Consider the following 20,067-nt stretch of genomic DNA (forward strand, 5'->3'; position numbering starts at 1 on the left):
GGATTTTTGCGAGGATCGGGCAAAGTTTGTTTCACCTGAAGCACTTCCGATCGTTTCCATGGGAGGTGTATCCACACTCTCTGGAAATGTGCCGGAACTGGCTGGGCACCAGTATTATCAAGTGGTATCCAAACTGGCGGAACTTCACGCATAGGATATTGGCCAGACTCGGTTTGTTTTTCAATGTCCTCAACGAACAATGCATGAGGAATAGGAGCGGGACGAAGAGATAGCAACCGCTCAACAGCACGTCGGACATTAGTGTCGACTATCAGTCCAGTTGCGAACTGAAGCCGAAGTTCAGACAGGGCGGACAGCACCTCGTCAGGCGCATTAACCACTATCTGATCATGTAAGAACTTGCACATTTCATCAAACACATATCTCTGAGTTGGTATGTTGAATTGATCAAACGTTTCGAGGACAACACGAGGTGGATTTCTAACAGGGTTTATCATCCAACCCATCGCCATGTTATATAGCGCAACACGTTCTCTATTACCAGGAAGCTGGCTACGTCTCTGAGGACCATTAGAACCAGCAGACCCAAAAACAGGTCCGAGCGACTGGAAGAAGTTTGTCGCAATGGGAGAATTACGATTACGAGTAGAGGGAGAAGAATAAGACACAGGACTAACAAGAGAAGGAGTAGAGACATTAGCAGCAACAGGGGTTAACAACACAGGAGCAGTAGCGGGAACAGGGGTATGTGGAAGCGGAGGAGCAGTAGGAATAGAAACAGATAAAGGAGCAGGAACAGTCGGAAGAGCGGGTGCAGGTTGAGGAACTGGTGGAGGAACAATAGGTGGAAGAACAGGTACGGCAGGGACCACAGGAGCCGCGGTACCCTGTACGTACGGAGGTGGCGACTTCATAAGATAGGACATTAAAGAATCCTCAACTGCCTCTTCCTTCTTATCCGACTCCGTAGGCAAAGCAGGATAGCATTTATCTATGGACATACGCTGTAATCTCTCAAACACTTCCTTATCCTTATCCTCCTTATCACGCTGAAACTGCTCAGCTTTCTTCACTATAGTAGCAACAGTATCTCGCTGACTACGTTTATTTTGTCTGATCTCTTTCTGTCGGGCTTCTTTGCGCCAGAACCGAAAGGCATCAAACATGGCCGGCCTAGATTTGCGTTCGAACAACTTTATTTCCAAATTATCTAAGATCGACGCTTCGAAGCTACCGTGAGGTGGCCAACGAAGGTCGCCGTCTTTCTTTGTATATTTTATCCAATAATCGTTAAAAGCAATCGGGCCTAGCCCATGTTTGCTATATAAATCATAAGTAGGAGTTCCAACCGGAGGTATCGGACACGAGTCCTCTAGTCGGGAATCCGCACCACAAGGTCTGAAACAACTAAACAAAGTACTACGACCAGGCATCTTGCACACTAGCCGAGTTTCACAAACTTCAAGGGTTACGGGATTTCGGGATTTACCAAGTCCCAGCAAAGAACTAAACCCTCGGTCTTTGGCGGCTGCAGTCGTCAAATAATACAACAACAACAAAGTACGCTAGCAAAGTGTCACCGACAAAAACACTCACACAGCGTGTACAACAAAGACACCCGCTAAAGTGTCTACAACAAAAACACTCGCTAAAGTGTTTACAACAAAGAACTCTGGGAGCGACCCACAAATACTTAACTCAAAGATCAATGGCGTCCTCAGGAAGGCCCGTCAATCGTCTCGCTATACCAAGGTCTACGCCAGGCGCCAAAACAGGTCTACAGTCAGGGCAGCAGTCCGTCGCAGCCGTTAGGAGGCGGGAATCTTCGCGGGAAAAGTCTTCGGGCCACTTATTTCGACAACAGGATCGATGAAGCGGGGTGCACCTTCCCTCGGAGATTTCACACGAAGTTCCTCACGATCGTCGGGCTTGGACCGGTACCACTGATGCAGCCCCACGTGGGGCGCCAACTGAAGGACTGGGTTCTTTTGGACCCAGCGGTGCCAGGGCACAACACCTGAAACCTTCGTGGGTAACCTGCTCCGGCGTACAAGTCACAGAGACACGGGACACTTCCTTCGGCGTCAAAGATTCAAGGTTTATTTACTGCAGGGAACACAGAAGTCACAGGAAGTACATCGAGTGTAGTTCGGGGAGACTGCTTCAAATTGTATTTGTGGATCGCTCCTTTTATACAGTTTTTACCCATAGGATAACATGTTACACAAAAGTTTACAACCTGGTTCCCACAATTAGCATCGAGTGGGGTCGCTTTGGTCGCTTTGAAACACACAAGGTCCGGAACATAAGTGCGGAAACATTTGGCGGTTCCCAACTGTAAAAACCCATCTTCCCACCATTAGCAAATTCCAATCAGCAGTAAAGTAGATCGAAAATAGGAACGAAGACAGGTGCAGAGGAAGACGGAGACAGTGGGGAGATCGGAAAGGGTGTAAAAGGGGAGGTATCGAGAAGCACGAGATACAGGCATCAAAGGGACGTGCCTAATGAGATGCACGGCTGAGACAATAAGTCCGTGCGGCAAGATGAGCCTCGAGCGGCGCCATCTGCCTTACAGCAGCAACCCCCTCGTCATAAAGACACTTTCAAAGAACATGTGTCTTCCGCAAATATCTTGGGAGTCCCAGGGTCGCGAAGCGGACAGCGTCCGTTCGCTGGCTACTTGAGGGCAAGAGACAAAATGGATGCCGTATCTAAGATGGAACCCGTGGGTACAGATGAAAAACCCACATAACAAACGAACGGTTTAAGTTAGCACAGCGAAACTGCGCACACTTACTAAACTCGTCATTTGCGGTTCATAGATACCAGACTCGACCATATTCGTGCTAGTCGAAAACACCACTTACAATTGTCACGGAACCTCAGGGTAGTATGGTTCCACCCTTCTGAAGCTAGCTTCGTGGGGTCACTGGTCTATCAGGTGCCAGCTTTCTCGACCCGGTGAGCACAAAATGGATGCTGCTGACCAGAGACACATTTCTGCCCTCCTGCTGCTGAGCCAAGCTCGAGCAGAGGAAGGCAGCACAATAGGCATCCTGTCACAGGGAGGTGTGACCACCTCCCAGACAGGATTTAGTGTATTGGGGCTGGGTGGGTACACTCCGAGAGTGCCAGAAAGTCTGTACTTGTGGCACATTTGGTGTCCCTGTGCATAGTCCAGCTTAAACCAGTTCTAGGAGCTGTTGGCTCTTGCGCAAAACTGAACAAAGGACATGGGAGTAACCGCCCCTCTATCTTGACCTTCCCCTCCTAGGAGGGTCCCCCTGAATCCGTCCAACCCTCTCCCGTGGGTACAAAAGGGCTTACCTGGCTGTAAGACTTTTGATTTTCCGTGGACAAGATTCTGCAATGAGAAACCAATGACCTTCGTTCGTATGGACAGTCTGGACCTCGCTGGATTTCGCATGGGCCCAACTTCCGTCTCCCTCTCCGTCCAAATCTTGATCCGTGACCTTGCCCCATATAGACTCAATGCAGGACCTGTGGAGCACTAAGGATAAATGAAGAATCTCCCTTGGGGTTAAGGAGTCACTCCCCTGCATTCGCAGGCACCACAGCGCAACTGACTGGTCTGCTGCTCCTGAGCTCCTCCGGACTCTGAAGACTCCAGCAACACAGGAGGTGGGGTTCGAAGGTCCCTGAGGTTGATCTGCCTTTTCAGCAACTTTGAGGCCAGTATCCCTTTTGGGGACTGCATAACCCGAACCCCTGGTCACCGCGTCTATTTGCAAGTGCATATGTTTGTTGGTGATTTCAGAGTTTGTGCTTTGGACTCAGTGTAGTCCTGACGCTGAGCAGTAATTTGACCAAAGAACTCTGGCCTCCTCGCAACAAGAGCACCATGGGCTGGTACTTCGTGTTCTTGCTCAAGGTCCCCTCGCGACTCCTGGTCATTAGGCCTGTGGGCCCTCTTGGGGTCATTATGATTCCTCTTGGGCTTACCTGGTTGCTCCAGACGTGCCCGGACTCTCCATTGCTTGGAGAGTCCCCAGAACCTTGCTGGTCCTCACTGTAACCTGCTTGACCTTCTTGCGTGGGTCGCTGTTGCCAAGGCTTGTTGGTGCTCCAGCCGGACATCGACCCCTCAGCACTCGACATCCTTCGTGGGACAGCTCACATCCAGGTCCTGGTCGTCACCGACGTCTCCTGGTCCTAGTAGCTGCAGAGTCAAGCATCCCCTCATTACACCTGAAGCACCCGACATCGATGGGCATGCGTCTCCCGAGCCCCTGGTCACTCTGAAGTGACCCACACTCTGTCCCTTCAGCTTTCAGATTCCTTTCTTCAAGAATCCATCCTTGGATTCCATCAGACCATTTTCACCTTCATGGCAGCAGCACTTCTTCAAAGCCTTCCATAGAGAACAACAGTGGTTTCCGACGCCACTTCAACCCCACATCAACCCTATACACCCGGCTCCTCTGGGATAGGTAACTGGTACTTTGGTATCCACGGGTGGGGTGGCTTTCCAACCTCTTAAGTTCCGAAGGGTTTCCTCGAAGTCCACCGAGAAGGGTCCTTAAACTGTAAAATTGCAACCGCGACTTCCCCACAGAATAATACGGAGCCCGCAGTAGTGTTCACACACTGCACCCGTCCTCTCTGGGGTGCCTAGCTACTCACCTGGGGTGGTTCCTTGGGGTCCCAATGATTCTATGTGCTCCAGACCTGGTCTTAACCCGAGTCGTGGTTGTTATCCCACTATTTTAGTATATGTTTTGGTCTCCCCCTGGCGCCTACTGTGTATTGTGCTACTTACAATCGTTCTATTGACTTCGTATTGTGTGCCTTATGTTTTATTCTCGGGTAGAGGATACTAGAGTGCGGTATATTAATAAATACATATTTTTATATAACTACTATGTGGTTCGCCTTTCATTTAATTAATTCAAGAGGTGATATTCTGATAAAAGAAGCTGCTTTACATTCCTTCAAGATTAAGCCTGAAGACTGCTCTCCACAGCGACAGGTTATCTTTGACCTCAAACATCAGAAGCGTAGTTCGGACTGGTACAAGGTGCACACTTTAATTAGTGGACAGCATATAACAGGGCAGCTTCTCACAGGGCCCAACTATAGTTTTAACAATGTGGGACAAAGCGTGATTACGTGAAACATATCAGGTGTTAGGTGATGTGTTCGTGTCGAGGGATGCCAAGGAAGAGTCTGGCTGCGGTGTTCGTTTGGTCTGGAGTTTGTGAAGCACAGACTTCTTCATCCCCGTATAGAGGGCATTTACGTAGTCCAGTCTGCTGGTAATGAGTGCGTGGGTGACGGCCTTCCTTGATCCGAGGATCCATTTGAAGGTCTTTCGGAGGATGCAGATGGTGTTGAAACAGCTGGAGGGTCATGGAGAGGGTGGAATAGAGTACGATGATGAGGTTTCGGGCTTGGTCCGCGGGGATGGGAGGGCTGCCGAGGTCTGTGGGCCACCAGGTGTTGTCCCAGGGAGAGGGGCCGAGGACGAGGAACTCGGTCTTCTCAGACTTCAGCATCAGGCAAATCCTGCACATCCAGGATGCAACATCCTTCATTCCTTCCTGGAAGTGGAGTCTGGTGGTGACGGGGTCCTCGGTGAGGGAGAGTATGAGCTGAGTGTCATCGGCATAGTATACTATGCTGAGTCGGTGCTGTCGGATGACTGCGGCAAGGGGGGCAATGTAGATGTTGAAGAGTGTGGGGCTGAGCGACGATCCTTGGGGTACTCAGCAGTTGATTTCCGTGGGTTTGGAGAGGAAAGATGGCAGTCTGATTCTTTGGGTTCTGCCGGTGAGGAAGGAGCAGATCCAGTCAAACGCGGTTCCCTGTATGCCGGCGTCATGGAGTCTGGCAGTAAGTGTGCGGTGGGAGACGGTGTCGACCGCTGCAGAGAGGTCAAGTAGGATCAGGGCCGTGTGTGTCCTTGGTCGGGGAGGGTGCGAATGTCGTCAGTGGCGGCAAGTAGAGCGGTCTCCGTGCTGTGGTTGCTGCGGAATCCGGATTGGGAGGGGTCAAGGATGAAGTTTTCTTCAATTAATTTTTTTTGCTGGGAGTTGACGATGTTCTCGGTGACTTTTGCCGCAAAAGGGAGGAGGGAGATGGGTCGGTAGTTATTGAGGTCCGTGGAGTCTGCTGAGGGGTTCTTGAGCAGGGGTCTGTCTTCTGCGCGTTTCCAGTCATTGGGGAAGATGCCAGTCTTGAAGGTGGTGTTAATGGTGAGTTGTAGTTCTTGAGCCATGGTCATGGCGGCTTAGTGGTAGATGTGCAGGGGTCAGTGGGAGGCCCTGAGTGGATGCCTTTCATGATCGAAGTGGTCTCTTCAGTGGTGGCTGGGGTCCAGGAGATGATGGTAGGTTGGATGTCGTTGGAGAGGGAGGTGGTTTCGTAGTAGAGTGCCTGGTTGTTGAAGTGGTCGTAGAGGCCCTTGATTTTCAAATGGAAGTAGGATCCGAGTTTGTTGCAGCGGTCCTGGGAGGTGGTGATGTCCGTGGTTTCGCTGGGGGGCTTGGTGAATTACTGGATGACACTGAAAAGTTCATTGGAGTTGTAGGAGTTGGCAAGAATCTTGTTTTGGATTAAGGTTTTTTTGGTGGATCTGATGCTTTGGTGGTATTCCGTCATGGCGTTCTTGTAGTTGGTGCGATCTTCTGACATTTTGCTGATTCTCCAGTTCTTCTTGAGAGGTCTGCAGGTGCGCCTGGATTCTTGGAGGTCGGTGGTGAACCAGGCGGCCTTCCTGGGGCGATGTCTGTCGGAGTTGGGTAGGGCTGCGAGCTCGTCTGCGCAGTTGGAGATCCATCTATGGAGTTCCTGGGCTGCGAGGTTGGCGTTGGTCGAGTTGGTGGGGACATCGCTGTTGAGGGTGGAGTTGAGCTGTTCCTCTCTGATTTTGCTTCAGTTCCTTCATGGAGGGCGCGGTGCGGGTTTGAGGGCGGTGGGTTTGTCGAAGTTGAAGTGTACACAGTGGTGGTCCATTCAGGGGGGTTGCGTGGTGTGGCTGAAGTGGATGCTGTTTCCTCCAGGGAAAATGGGGTCGAGGGTTTGTCCTGCCTTGTGGGTGGGTGTGGCGATGACCTGTGTCAGGCCGATGTTGGCAAGGTTGTCCAGGAGGGTGGTGGAGTTGGGGGTCGCTGGAGTTGTCGAGGTGGAAGTTTAGGTCTCCGATGAGTATGTAGTCCATGGAGGAGCTGGCGTGGGGTGCCATGAGGTCGGCGATGGTCGTGGTGAACGAGGCACAGGGTCCGGGGGATCTGTAAGCAAGGTGCTGCGAAGTGTGGTTCTAGGGCTGGGCTGGATCTGGATCTGGAAGTGAAGGTGTTCGTGGTGGAGGTGGAAAGTCTGAGGAATTCTTGTGAGTGATGGCGAGTCGACCTCCTGGGCGGTTGGGCGGTCTTTCCTCTGGATCTTGTATCCGTCTAGGATGGCGGTGGCGATTTCGGGGTCAAAGGATGTGTTAGTACAGGCTTCTGTAAAGAAGGCGACGTCTGGTGAGAGGGTGTCAAGGAGGTCTCAGATCTCAATGGAGTGTCTGTGCAGGGAGAGCACGTTGAGGAGGATGCATTTCAGGGCTTCAGTGGTGTTGGCATCTGACGTGGGAGCGGTGCGCAGGGTGGTGAAGGTCTGACGGCAGTGACAGCAGGAGAACTGTCCGTGGGTGGTGTTCGGCGCGGACAGCTGGAAGTTGTTTCTCCTGGGGTTGAGTGCGAGGTGGCAGCTGAGTCATAGCAGTGGGTGGTCAGAGATCCAGGGTTCCCGGTGCTGGTCGGGTCGCACACAGGCGTAGATGGGCTTGCCTTTGGCATGCCAGCGGTGCATTAAATAGGGAAGGGGGAGGGCTGTGCAGCTGGGGAGCGGGAATCAGCTGGGGGAGGGGCTGCGGGGGCAGCAGTGGCAGAAGGCTAGCTAGAACAGGCAGCGATACAAGGATCAGGGAACAATACAGGCACAAATAAAAATAAAGATAAACAGAATCCAGGCAGTACTAAATATGGGCACAACAAGCAATGGACAGAGACCGGGCACAATCAGGACTGGCAGCAGAGCAGACCACAAGGGGCTCAAACACCTACCTATAATCCACTCCAATATCACTGCAAACAACCCCCTTCCCAAAATGGTTTGGAGGATTATTTTTCCCAAAATTAATTAACTCATTTGGACGTTTTTTGCGGAATTGTTTTGGGCGCCGAGATACGAAGCTTTGGTATCAACAACGAATACAGATTTTCTTCTGTGACGGCCTCTAAAACGATGCTAAGCGCTGTCGCCATTTTCTTACAGAGGACTATAGGAGCTGTATCTCATTCTTTAAAGGCCTTGAAAGCGTACAAAGTGTTGATTTATATTTTTATTGTTGTGTCATTTGGATGTTTGTGGTTGATCTCTTGTGACAGCACTTTAGAGAATCGTTCAACAGGGGCCCACTGAAACATAAAAAAAAAACAATAGTATGTGGAAGCGAAGTAATATGCAAACAGGGTGCAGGTGTTGAGCATTAAACCCTATTCATACTTCGTCTCAGGGGAGACAGGGAATGCAGATAAGTGAACTACATCAAAAAGCGATGAAAGTTGAAAATAAAACTTGGAACAAACTAAAATACCACTGAAATTATAAACAGATCGCGTGCGAGGAAGCCCTCTTCACTGTGATCGGATTAAAGAATCTATGAATAGGACAGCTTCTTGCTCTGAAAGGCCGGAAAGGATGAGCACTGTAGCTATTTCGTTAGAGAACCTGGGTGTCAGCATGTTAGTATTCACTTAAATCCACAAAAATCAAGGCGAAATATCCAGAGTACAATAAAGCACGAGGCAAACAAAGAAATTTGCTGATATGACCAGAGTGTACACAGAAATAAAAGGGCTTCCAGGCGCACCAAAGAAGGGCAAGTAGAGACTCAATAATAAAAAAAAAAGAATGGGTCATGGTTACACAAATGTCGATATTCATACATATAAAAAGAGAGATAAAAAGTGAGTGAGATACATAAAGGGTAACTGCGTCATAAGGGTCTACATTGCTAACATATGTTTGGCCAAAGGAAAGGTGTTGTTCAGGTGAGGTATGGCACCAACTTCACGTGTAGTGCCGTATATGTGGTTTGGATGCTATTGAGCACAATCTGCAATTATTACACAGCAGATTGAAGAAGACTGTTGATAATTTCAAGAAGCTAACCGAAGAGTCCTTTCTGTTGGTGGGGAACATAATCCTAGTGTTAAAAACAGAAGCGGCCGTAATTTTGGAGTGACAAGTGGAGCTTCTCCCACAAAGCAGATTATCAAGAAAACCTGCATGAACTCTCCGAAAGTGAAAAAGCAGAATTGTCGCACTACGAAAACACTATAAAATGGGCAAAACAATTTAGAAAAATAGAGAAAAAGTTAATGAGCCAACAGAAACAAAACGGATTAAAATCAGATAAGGGGATCAAGAGATATTATATTTTGAAGTTTGAAGGCAAACCGGTCTAGAAAAAGTAAGGCCCCATTGAAAAATACCAGTTTGCGGATGACCAGGAGCTCGATGTGATTTCAAGTCGACTACGATGGAGAGGAGGTTGGATACAACAAGCAGGTTATCCTGGTCAAAGATTTTACCGTCAAATTAAGTCATTTTTTTTCAAGCTCGAAGTCTTGCAGCGAGGCAGTCCAAAGTTGATGCCCATGTGGGTTCCTTGGGATCAGATATGTTGTCATCAACTTTCGAATGAAGCCGTTAGTTTTGAAGGCAAACTTAACTAGTGGGACAAAGCATCATTTTGTAGCAACCAAATTTGCTTTAAAGCTGGGATAAATTTGCCACTTTGCACTGATCCATGGTTTTACTTCCGACTGAAGTCTGGTTTTGGTTAGGCCTGGAAGCTGCTGCCTGGCAGGGCTCCATGAGGTTGGATAGGTTTACTGTGGGGACGTGATTAGCCCCTTCGACCCTCATGACGAGCTCAGCTCGTCATGAGTTACGCCTGTCGTATGCTCATGACGAGCTGAGCTCGTCATGAACCGCGGGTTTTTGTAAACTTCAGCGCACAGCGGGAAAACGGCCCGCACGCATGGTGTTAATCAGTGTTCAGCACGGCAAAATCCTTCTAGTGGTACAAACCTGGTTTTCTAGCCTGCCCATGGTGCACGCACTATGTGAAAGACTCAGCACCTTGTCTAGTTTATTTGCAGGTGAAAAAAGATGACTGTGTCCAATTTTTCCCAAACTGCTGGAAAAGTTATTTCAGGAACATCCTGTGCACTTGGGAGACCACTAGCTGCTTGTTAGTTCCTAGCTCCGGATTCATAAACTCACTGTAAAGCAGTCCATCTTCCCAGCCAAAGAAATGCCTTCAAAGCAAGTCCCTTAACCCGTTTCAGGGCTTATTTCCAAAGCGCTTAAAGTTTGGGGCACTTAACTTGTGTCTGGTATAGTTCCTTCGGGGCAAGTCCTCCAGCCACTCACAAGCTAAGTGTCTCTTCCTCCTTTCCCTCTGAAGCAGGAACAATGAACAGCACAGCCTGAGCCTTCTCAGTCTTCTCCGATCCGCTCACTACATTTCTTGGATGGTTCAAGACATTTCTGAAGACTGGTGTGCAGCCTGTGCTCTGTCCAACACAGCCAATAGGGTCCCAGCCATGGTTTTTCCTGGTACTAAACCAGTGACAATTGAATCACTGCCCAAGAGACATATAGTACCATGCTACTCCATCACCAGGACATTAACCATAGCCAACATGTTATTAATTTCTACCTCAGAACAGTTAATAGTGTACTCATTGTCATGCCTACTGGCTACCAAGCCTTTCCTATTATCACCAATGAGCATCTCCTCTGGTTGAAGCTACTTTCTCTCAACCACAGTTCTAGAAGCTACTGTATCACTCAGAGCAGGAACGTTCCTTTCATTGAAAATAGTTTCTAGCACAAATCCTATCATGTGTGAATGTGCTTCAAGGCATCTAGGCCTCATTCCCAAATATCCGTAGCCACTAGGTTGAATGCAACAGGACCCTCGGGGGTCCCTTCACCCACAACCCACACATGAAACTAGCATTAGTGCAGCATCTTTTTCAGGGTCTTTTGCCTGACAGTCTCTTTTGTAATGTCCTATTTGTAACATCTAGAACAAGTAAACCCTTTATGTCCTCCCCAATTCTCTTAATGTCTGTTCCTCCCTTGGAACTTTGGGAATTACCTGACTAGTTTCAGATTTCCTCTCTCCCTTAGGCTAACATCCATGCTGCTCCAGCCCTTGGTTAACTCTGTTAACTAACACATTTTCAGCCAACCTTGCAAGCTTCTCACTCTTCCTTGAGTCACCCTGTCACCATTAAGTGTTTTAAGGGCATGAGAATGCTTAGCCTTCACCCCTCTCACACAATCATTCAAATAATGCAACACATCATTGTAAGAAATCGGATTATTATTTGGAGAGAGGTGACCACCCACCTCAAGGAATAATCACAACCTTTGTCAGGGTGAACCCTTAAAGTCACTAAATAAACCGGAGCTCAAACCCACGGTAGCTTTGGAACAGAGCAGACAGGCTTAATTTAGGGCAATGTATAAAGTATTTATGCAGTACCAAAACAAAATAAAGTAGAAATGCAAAATAATAAAAATCCTAAACCAAACTAGGAAACTAGAGTAAAACTGAATAAACAAAATGAGAACGAAATGAGAATAAGGGGAACTAGAGATATGAACTTTTAAATATTTAAGTAGGAATAGAGCCAAGAAGCACCAAGTGCCAATGATAGCTAATGGTCGCTGTAGACTGGGACCAAAATTTGAATCTGACTGTGATGAAGTGTGGGTCGGATATATCATACATGTGCACCCTAGTCAAAGGATTTACCTTTTGACTTACTCCTTTACGTCCCAATCCACCATTGAAGTACACTGCAAATCCCCCCAGGACCTCATAGGAGGCACTTAAGAGACTCATATGTGTTGTTTTCCTCTGTACGGCAAGGTCCAGTCCAAGTCCAGTTGTCAATGGTCAGCTGGGCAGTTGCACGAAAAGACCTCTTGTAGCTTGTTGCTTTAGCAGTAGGTCAGCCATATGACCCTTGAAGTCTACTTCTTTGTCCTGGGTACAAGAGGGAGTACGCTCAGTCATTAAGGGCTCCTCTTATGTCCAGACAACAGGCTCAGTCCTTCTCTGTTCTTCCTCAGGTCCAAGAGTGTTCTTAAATGGGTGCCTGGAGATGCCACATTTATGCCCACCATCAGCTAGTGGGTGAGAAAGATCCCTGGGCACGCTCTAGCTAATGGGATAAAAGTTCCCAGAGCCAGTCATACATACTTTTGTCATTTTCAATGTAACAAAATCCTTTGGCCACTCCAAACGTGGGCGCTGGGGGTTTAGGTGAGTTATGGTAATCCTAGTGTCCTACCACATCTAATACAAAAATCTAGTTTGCGGCAGTCACTGTACCTTCAATAAAGAGAAGAGACAGAAGTCTAGTAGAACAAAAGTAGGGTTCCGCAGCAACAAGCCAGAGGATACACAAGAATTGTTTTTGCATCCTGTTTCTCTTCCTTTCAAGTGCGTCCCCAGTGTTACATGTAAAACTCTGTGACAGAAGTCTGGCAAGACTAAGTAGGGTTCATCAGCAACCAGACAGTGGATATGTAAGAACTGTCTTGCAATTCTGTTCTCTGCCTTTCAACGGCGTCCCAAAGCATTAGATGTAAACTCAGCAGACCTGTCAATCAGGATTTAACATCGTAATGTCAAAAAGGATGCTCACAGCCCCCACTCTGCTTATTCTTTGAAGTTCAGAGGAGTAATTTCTGCCTAATCGGGTCAGCGTATTGTTTGCTACAGGGAAACATTTCACACATATTCAAATATTAATCCCTGGCTGGGAGAAGTTTGAGAGCTAATACAAGTTAGCCTACAATAGCTATAGGCCGCAATAAGTTACTTTCTTAAAACTACTTTTCTTTAATATTTATTAAAAATATGACTTCATCCACTAAATTGGATTTATAACTATTAAAATTTTTATTAAATTATTGGGTTTCGCCTGCACAGCTCTTTTGCTGTGCATGCAGTCTCTGATATTGAATAAAAAATCTTTAAAGTGGCTTAGAACCTGCGCAATACTTACCTGAACTTACCATTCGTTGATTCCAACGTTGCTCTAATTTACTTGCGTCTCACTGGCCAGCATGTCGTCTGCTTTCACTTCCTGCTCTGCTTTTGCCATCCTTGCCGTCGCGTGGAGTTTGGAACAAGTGCACCTTCCGGTCACCATTGGCTTCTGGACAGTATACTTCTACTGGATACTCAATCTGAAAGTCTTGCTCTGTAGTGACAGCTTTGGTTTTCAACTGCAATTTTTGCTGAAATCCTTGCTTCCAGTGTGCGTTGTGGTTCAGTGGGACCTTAAATATCCACTTTTGCATAAGTACACAATGTGGAGTGTGCATAGGGACCAATAGCAAGGTTCCCATCGTCCCCTTCAACTTTCTTTCTGCTTGGATGCTAAAATGCAAACATATAATTGGAATTATGATGGCCATGTGTCTGTAACATATAAATCTCCGTAGAGTTCAGTGTATCATGTTACCCAGCAAAGGCTACCAGAGGTGGCCACTTTCCAGAGCCTTCCAGTGAAATGCAGTTCAGACAGAGCGCAAGAAGGTAATGAAATTGGTGTTGTGTGAGGAGAAAAGCCAGATTTATGTCCAATCTCCAGCCATCAGAAACGGCTCAGATTTGTTTCATTTAGCGTGGCTTATTTACAAATATAGTACAAATTAATGAATACACTTTTTTTTTATTCACCTGGTGGGTTTCAGTGATTTAGACAGAATCACAGGATCCTGAGCCGATGCCGAGACTCGAAACTAGTTCTCCAGCTCAGCAGGAAGCAGTTTTGGTTACATTACACGCAGCTCCTTTCCTTTTGCAATATGATTTCCCTCACATTTGCCTCCCATTTCGCCAATGCAACATTCGCTTGCCTGTCCAAACAATTGCTCTCCGGGACATGCTCCCTTTTTGGCCACTATTGCTTACTCTCACCGATAGACAGCATATTTGATCCCTCGGCTTGTGCCTTTTTGTGACCCCTATCTCCTATTACCCTCTTCAGTTTAAACGTTTCACACTGCATTTCCATATCCTGCACGTTCTTCACCACATTTGTGCCATATTCTTGCTTGTAATTTTACTTGTGGAACTGCTGTACAACTCGTTTAAAAAAAAAAGCCAATGCATTTTGCATAGGCTAAACCTATTGGCTTTGCCAAAGCTTGTTTTTTTAGTTACTTCTATTCCCAAGGTACAGTATTCGGATTTTAATCTGTACTCATGTTTTCTACATAGGACAGCTAGGCCTGTCACAGTGAACATTATATTTCTACATGTCCGACTTTTAAATCTTCCCTTGTGGACTACAAGGTCTACATAGGGCTGACTTATTAATATTTAAAAGGGAGGGTCTGACCTGTCAAAAGGGTTTGACAGGTCGAACCACAGCTTTTACAATTCTACAGCCAGGCTACAATGGTAGGCCAGAAGTCATGTGTATACTAAAAGTAAAACACAGTAAGTGTTGTAGTCCACTGGTGGTATTTAACTTCCAGGCCAGTGGTACATCTTGCTACTATATACTAAAGACGCATACATAAGTTCAATGTACCAATTAGGAATATGCCAATTAAACCATGTTTAAAGGTGGAGCACAGGCACTTTACGACTAGTTAGCAGAGTTAGAGGTTACAGAGTTATATTGCCAACAAAAATGTAGAGTGCAACAAAAGACAATAGATATCAGGTGACCATGCAGAAAAGGAAAATTTCCTACACAGGCCACCTCTTGACAAGAGCTATGGTTGACTAATCAATCCTTTAATGGCGTTCCCTGTCCAGAAGATAGAAAATAGACAATTCACTGCCTCTGCAGTAAAACTGGTCTGTGCTATGCCCTTCTGAACTGGTTTGTACCCCTCTGCCAACATCTTCCCTAGCCACTAACCCGGTCCATAGGAAACCCTACTCCCCACTTGCAGACCCCACCTGTGAGGCAACTAAACCTAGTTGGTCGAAGATGCATCTCAATAGGTGGACAGTACCAGCAGGGCCAACAAAGTTATGTAGCCCATTCTGCCCTCTAGGTCACACTTCTGCCCCCAACGCTGGGCAAGGCCTGCCCAAAAGGCTAACAACCAACAGATGTTACTGACAAGTGTCAGGAACCATTCACTGCCAGGTAGAGGTTCCAATCTGACTGGGGCCTTGGATAGGCCTAATTTGCAGCAGTGGGGCTGGGGAAGAATCCTCCCACTTGCTCCTGAGGCCTCTCTGGCCTCTTATGTTTCTCAGAGTGGGAGAAGTGGGGGCACCCTCAGGGTCTCCGTCCACTCTGTCCTCCTCCAATTTCAGGGTGACACCCTGTAGATAGTCTTTTATTTCTCTGTACCCTGAGACTGAACAGGTGCCCAGCAGTCCAGGACTTCAAGTAGGAACGCAGAGTCCTTCTCAAGGGTTACACACTCTGTCTGTGTAATTCAGGGCTCTGCCTTGCGTGGGCCTCCTGTCCTCTGTCTCTGTGACAGCGCAGATGCACCCCCGGGTCCTGTCAGAGAAGATAACCACATACTCAATGGTCCTTCCACTGTGGATGGCATCCACCTCCTACCCCTAACTGTTAGTCTAGGCCTCTGAACTCTATGCTTAGGGACAGTACCCTTAGAAATCTGTTTTGGTTGTATGCTGAGCAACCTCTTGCCAAGCAGTTTGCCACCGATGGGAGCTCATATCTGTAGATGCAGTCAATGGGCATTGGGGGACTGACAATGATATTCATCTGGGCAAGAACGCCCTCCCTTTCTAAGGATACCAGAGCCACAGGGTAGAAACAGTCCTTTCCATTGGCCTGGGTTACCCTAAAACCTATCCTGTTCTGGGGAAACCAACCTTACTATCACCACAGTCTGGCTGGCACAAGTAACCCACAGACCAGTGACCTGGACCCCCATGCCTCTGACCTCATAGAAGTGATGGCTACCATCCTCCAGGATCACCAGCTTACCCTTTGGTAAACCTACACAAATAATGGATATTAGGGCGTGTTTTACCCTTCCCTCCTAGAAATAACGTTCCCCCCAGGGCTGTATAGGCCACCCCTGTAAAAGTCCCACCTGGGGTTGGCTTTTTTTAGGCAAGCATGCAATCCGCATAAAAGTCTCGACGGGTACCGGGAGTAGATTGGTTTAAGTAGAAAATGCCTCTCAACAAGATATTTACTGTGTGAACCACTCTCCCAAAGATGTTTCCCAAGACTCATTTTTACTTGAGGTGCGTATGAGGGTAAAAAACGTATGTGAAAAGCAAAGTGAGATTTTGAGTAATTTGTCATATTTTGCCTTATACAACACTGAGGAATTCTGCAAACATAAATTTTCAATAAAGTGCACAAAAAAGTAAAAAACTAAAATCCAACATGTAATATATTTACAATACAGATCTTGTAAAGTGGCCTAGGGTTGCTCACACCACATCCTAAACCAATCCACATCCACAGAGAAAGTCAGATACATTGTATGCCTGATCGGGAAAATTATTTTCCATTTCCTATTGCTCGGAGAGCGTGATATGCGTCTTTGCAGCAAAGCAATTACATATGCATTCAACAGGAGTTCCAAGATAATATCTCACTTGATGGGTGAGTATTTTAGTGAAGATAAAGCAGACGTTTGTCTTCAATTGCTGTAATGTGAAAAAATATTTGAATAACTATCCAAAGTTGTTGCCACACCAGGTTAGACAAACACCATCTTCTAGGTTGTTTTACGGTTTATTTCACATTGTTGTTTGGATTTTTGGTGCCATGCTTTACATTTGAGGATTTTAATTGTGAAAGGCACCAGAGTTGAAGTTTACTAATTAAAGTTTAGTCGAATCAACAACAACAAAAAACAAGTCTAAAAATGCCTACCTCCAGTAAATTTCCTTCTATAGAATATCGGAAAAGGAGCTTCTGTGCCTCAACACTCCCTGAAGAGTATATGTAAACCTTTAAACCAGCTTCCCTCCATTTTTTGATGGCTGGAGCCACATCATCGTAAACTCTGTAGTGAGAGACAGACCATGTCACACATTTAAATGCAAAAAAGTACCACAAAGGAGTAGGGGACATCATTCATAGGCGTGTATGTCTTTATTAACAGATCTGATAGAATATGGGCTTGATCTCTTGTTCTTATTTTTGGCTTCTGAAGTTTTGTGCACGAAATATGACATTTACAGATAATGCTAAATAATGATTTTGAATCAAAGCACTAGCTGGACAGAGCATATATGAAGATTCACTATTTTGAAGCAACAAGGAATATAGTACAAATAAATCACAGGGGTTTAATATGTAGTCTGCGTGAGTCTGGCAAATGTTTTCCGACATCAAAATCTAAGATTTGCTAGTTCTATAATGTGCTGCATATTGTATTTAATCCAGAGTGGAATTATTCTGAGTAATGACCGTTCAAATAAGGGATCTCTCACCGGTGCTCATTTTTTTAAAAAACATTTTTATTTGCATTTTAGTGTAACTACAATTCGGTCATGTCATCTTCAGCGCACATTTCCCGCTCTCCCATTCTCCACCCCCCTCCCCAAACATATCTAGCTAGTTCCAAAGCAATGTAATCCAGAGTCCAAAGTGCAATGGTACAGTAGTCTCTCATTTCGGCCTGCGATGTCTTCCTAGTTGGCTTAGACACATTCTTGATTCCCCTCTAAGTATATAGCCTTCAGAGCCCAGCATCCAGCCCGTGGTATGTTCTCCATTTACCCCAGACCTTACAGAACTTCTTCGGGCATCCCCTCGCCTTGTAAGTGACCCTTTCAGCGGCCATGTAAAGGTCCATCCCTCTCCTCCATTCCTCCAATTCTAGTGATTCTGGCGCACCCCAATGTTTAGCTATGTCCCGTTTGGTCATTACCAACGCCAGAACCAAAAAAGTCAACCGGGGACGTGCCAGATCTACGTCATTTGTCATTCCCAGAAGGGCCAATTTGGGCTCTGGGGCGATAGGGGTCTCCAACACCTCACTTAACTCCGTGAATATAGTTCCCCAATAAGCTTGGATTGTAGTGCATGTCCATATGATGTGCTAGAAGTCTCCTCCCGTGTCCCTGCATCTAAGGCATCTAGTGTCTTCCGTCCGTCCCATTTTATGAAGCCTCACTCTGTCATAGTATGTTCTGTGCAGCACATTAAACTGGATGAGTCGCAGTCTAGACTTAATGGCCACCTACCTGGGATACATTAGGACCATTTCCCAATCAATGTCCTCCTTATCCCATACCTCACTCTCCCATGTTCTCCTGAGTTTCTCCAGGTCCCCCCTAGCATATTGTTTGTAAATGTCTATATGTGAGAGATCCCGCTTTTTCCTGTACCTGTTCCTGTAGCAACCTACCCTCTAGAGGTGCGGACTCCGGGAGTTCGTCTAGTGGTATTTTTTCCGCTCTCCAGGCGTGTCATAACTGGGCATATTTGAAGAACTGCGTGCGGTGCAGTCCAAATTCGGACCTCAGTGCTGCGAACGATTTCAGGTCTCCCCCTGCCACTATGTCGCCCAAGGTGGAGATCCCAATATCGTCCCACCTCCGGGAGCCTTTTAGCTTATTCAATTCCGCGAGCCACACACAGTGCCAAATCGGCGTCTGGTGGGTGGGTTTCTTTCCCCAGCCAGTGCAGCTCATCGCCTTTTCCCACAGCTGTAGGGTAGTACTCGTAGCGGGGAGAAGCTGTCCTCGTCTAGCGCCCCCGTACAGATAGTACAGCAACGGACTGACTGAGAGTTTATGTCTCTCAAGAGCATAGGTGGGGTGGTCTGCCGGTGCATGCATCCAATCGTTGATCGGGGCTATATGTTCCGCCCAGGAGTATGCCTCCAAATTCGGGAGCGAGATCACTCCGCTGTATTGATGGCGTTGGAGCGTGCGCAGTGCCACTCTGGATTGTTTACCCAGCCACAGGAAGGACATAAGTTCCGCATGAATCTTCCCAAAGATTTTGGTTGGAGAGGGTAGTACTCATTCTGTAGAGCATATAAAAATTTGGGGAGTGTGATCATCTTAAACATAGCCGCCCGGCCCTGTATGGTGAGAGGGAGCTGCCTCCACTGGGTCGTGTCCTCTATAAAATTCAACATTATTCGTTCTGCGTTCTGTTGGTAGGACTGTATGCGATCCAGGGTTACATACACTCCAAGGTATTTAAACCCTTCCACTGTCGTCAACAACCTTCCAGGAAGGTCTGGCCAGCTTCCCTGTCCCTTGGGATCATAGAGGACCGACTTGTGCCAGTTTACCTGGTACCCCGCATGTCTGCCATACCGTTCCAGTTCCAGAAATATTTCCGGAATTGTGGATTCCGGTCGTGTAATGTATAAGAGGATGTCATCCGCATAGAGCGATATTTTTTCGTATGCAGAGTCCGACTCACTCCGTCTGAATCCCCTAAAGGCCACATTCTGGCACACTCTAGCTGCCAGCACCTCTATCATGAGTGCGAACAGTTGGGGGGACAATGGGCAGCCCTGTCTGGTCCCCCTTTGGACTGGGAATTCCCTCGATACAGCCCCGTTCACTCTCACCTTAGCTCTAGGTTCTGTATAGAGCAATTAAACCCATTTCCGGAATTTGGGGCCGAAACCGAACTTTTGCAGGACACCCTCAAGAAATGGCCAATGTACCGCGTCAAAAGCTCTCAGCGTCAAGGGAGAGGAGCCAGTGTGGATCCTCCCTTTCTCTTACTTCTTGCAACCAATTGTGGGTACGTCGGAGATTTAACCTAGTGGCCCTAATCGGGAGGAACCCTGTTTGATCAAGATGTATTAGTTCCGAAACCACCAGGCGAAGGCGCAATGCTAGAATAGTTGACAGAAGTTTTGCCTCTATATTCAAGAGGGAGATAGGGCGGTACGACGCACAATCGTCCTGTGGCTTCCCTTCCTTGTGTATCGGGACTATTATTGCCAGACTCAGATCTGGGGGATGTCTCCCCTCCTCCAACGCCCCGTCGAAAAGTTCCTTTAGATGGCGTGTCAAGAGGTCCGCCGTACGTTTAAAAAACTCGGTCGGGAACCCGT

General features: G+C 47.1%; 1 protein-coding gene across 1 annotated transcript in view; it reads right to left on the reverse strand.

The window, feature by feature from the left end:
* The window catches only part of ENOPH1 (enolase-phosphatase 1), a 146,899-nt gene that overhangs the window by 34,546 nt on the left and 92,286 nt on the right, over positions 1–20,067 (reverse strand). The window contains exon 4 of the mRNA XM_086950027.1: positions 16,908–17,040. Within this exon, the coding sequence (XP_086806153.1) occupies positions 16,908–17,040 (133 nt within the window). The remainder of the gene's footprint in view (positions 1–16,907; positions 17,041–20,067) is intronic.

Source organism: Lissotriton vulgaris, unplaced genomic scaffold (assembly GCF_964263255.1).
Source record: "Lissotriton vulgaris unplaced genomic scaffold, aLisVul1.2 SCAFFOLD_1342, whole genome shotgun sequence".
Lineage (NCBI taxonomy): Eukaryota > Metazoa > Chordata > Amphibia > Caudata > Salamandridae > Lissotriton > Lissotriton vulgaris.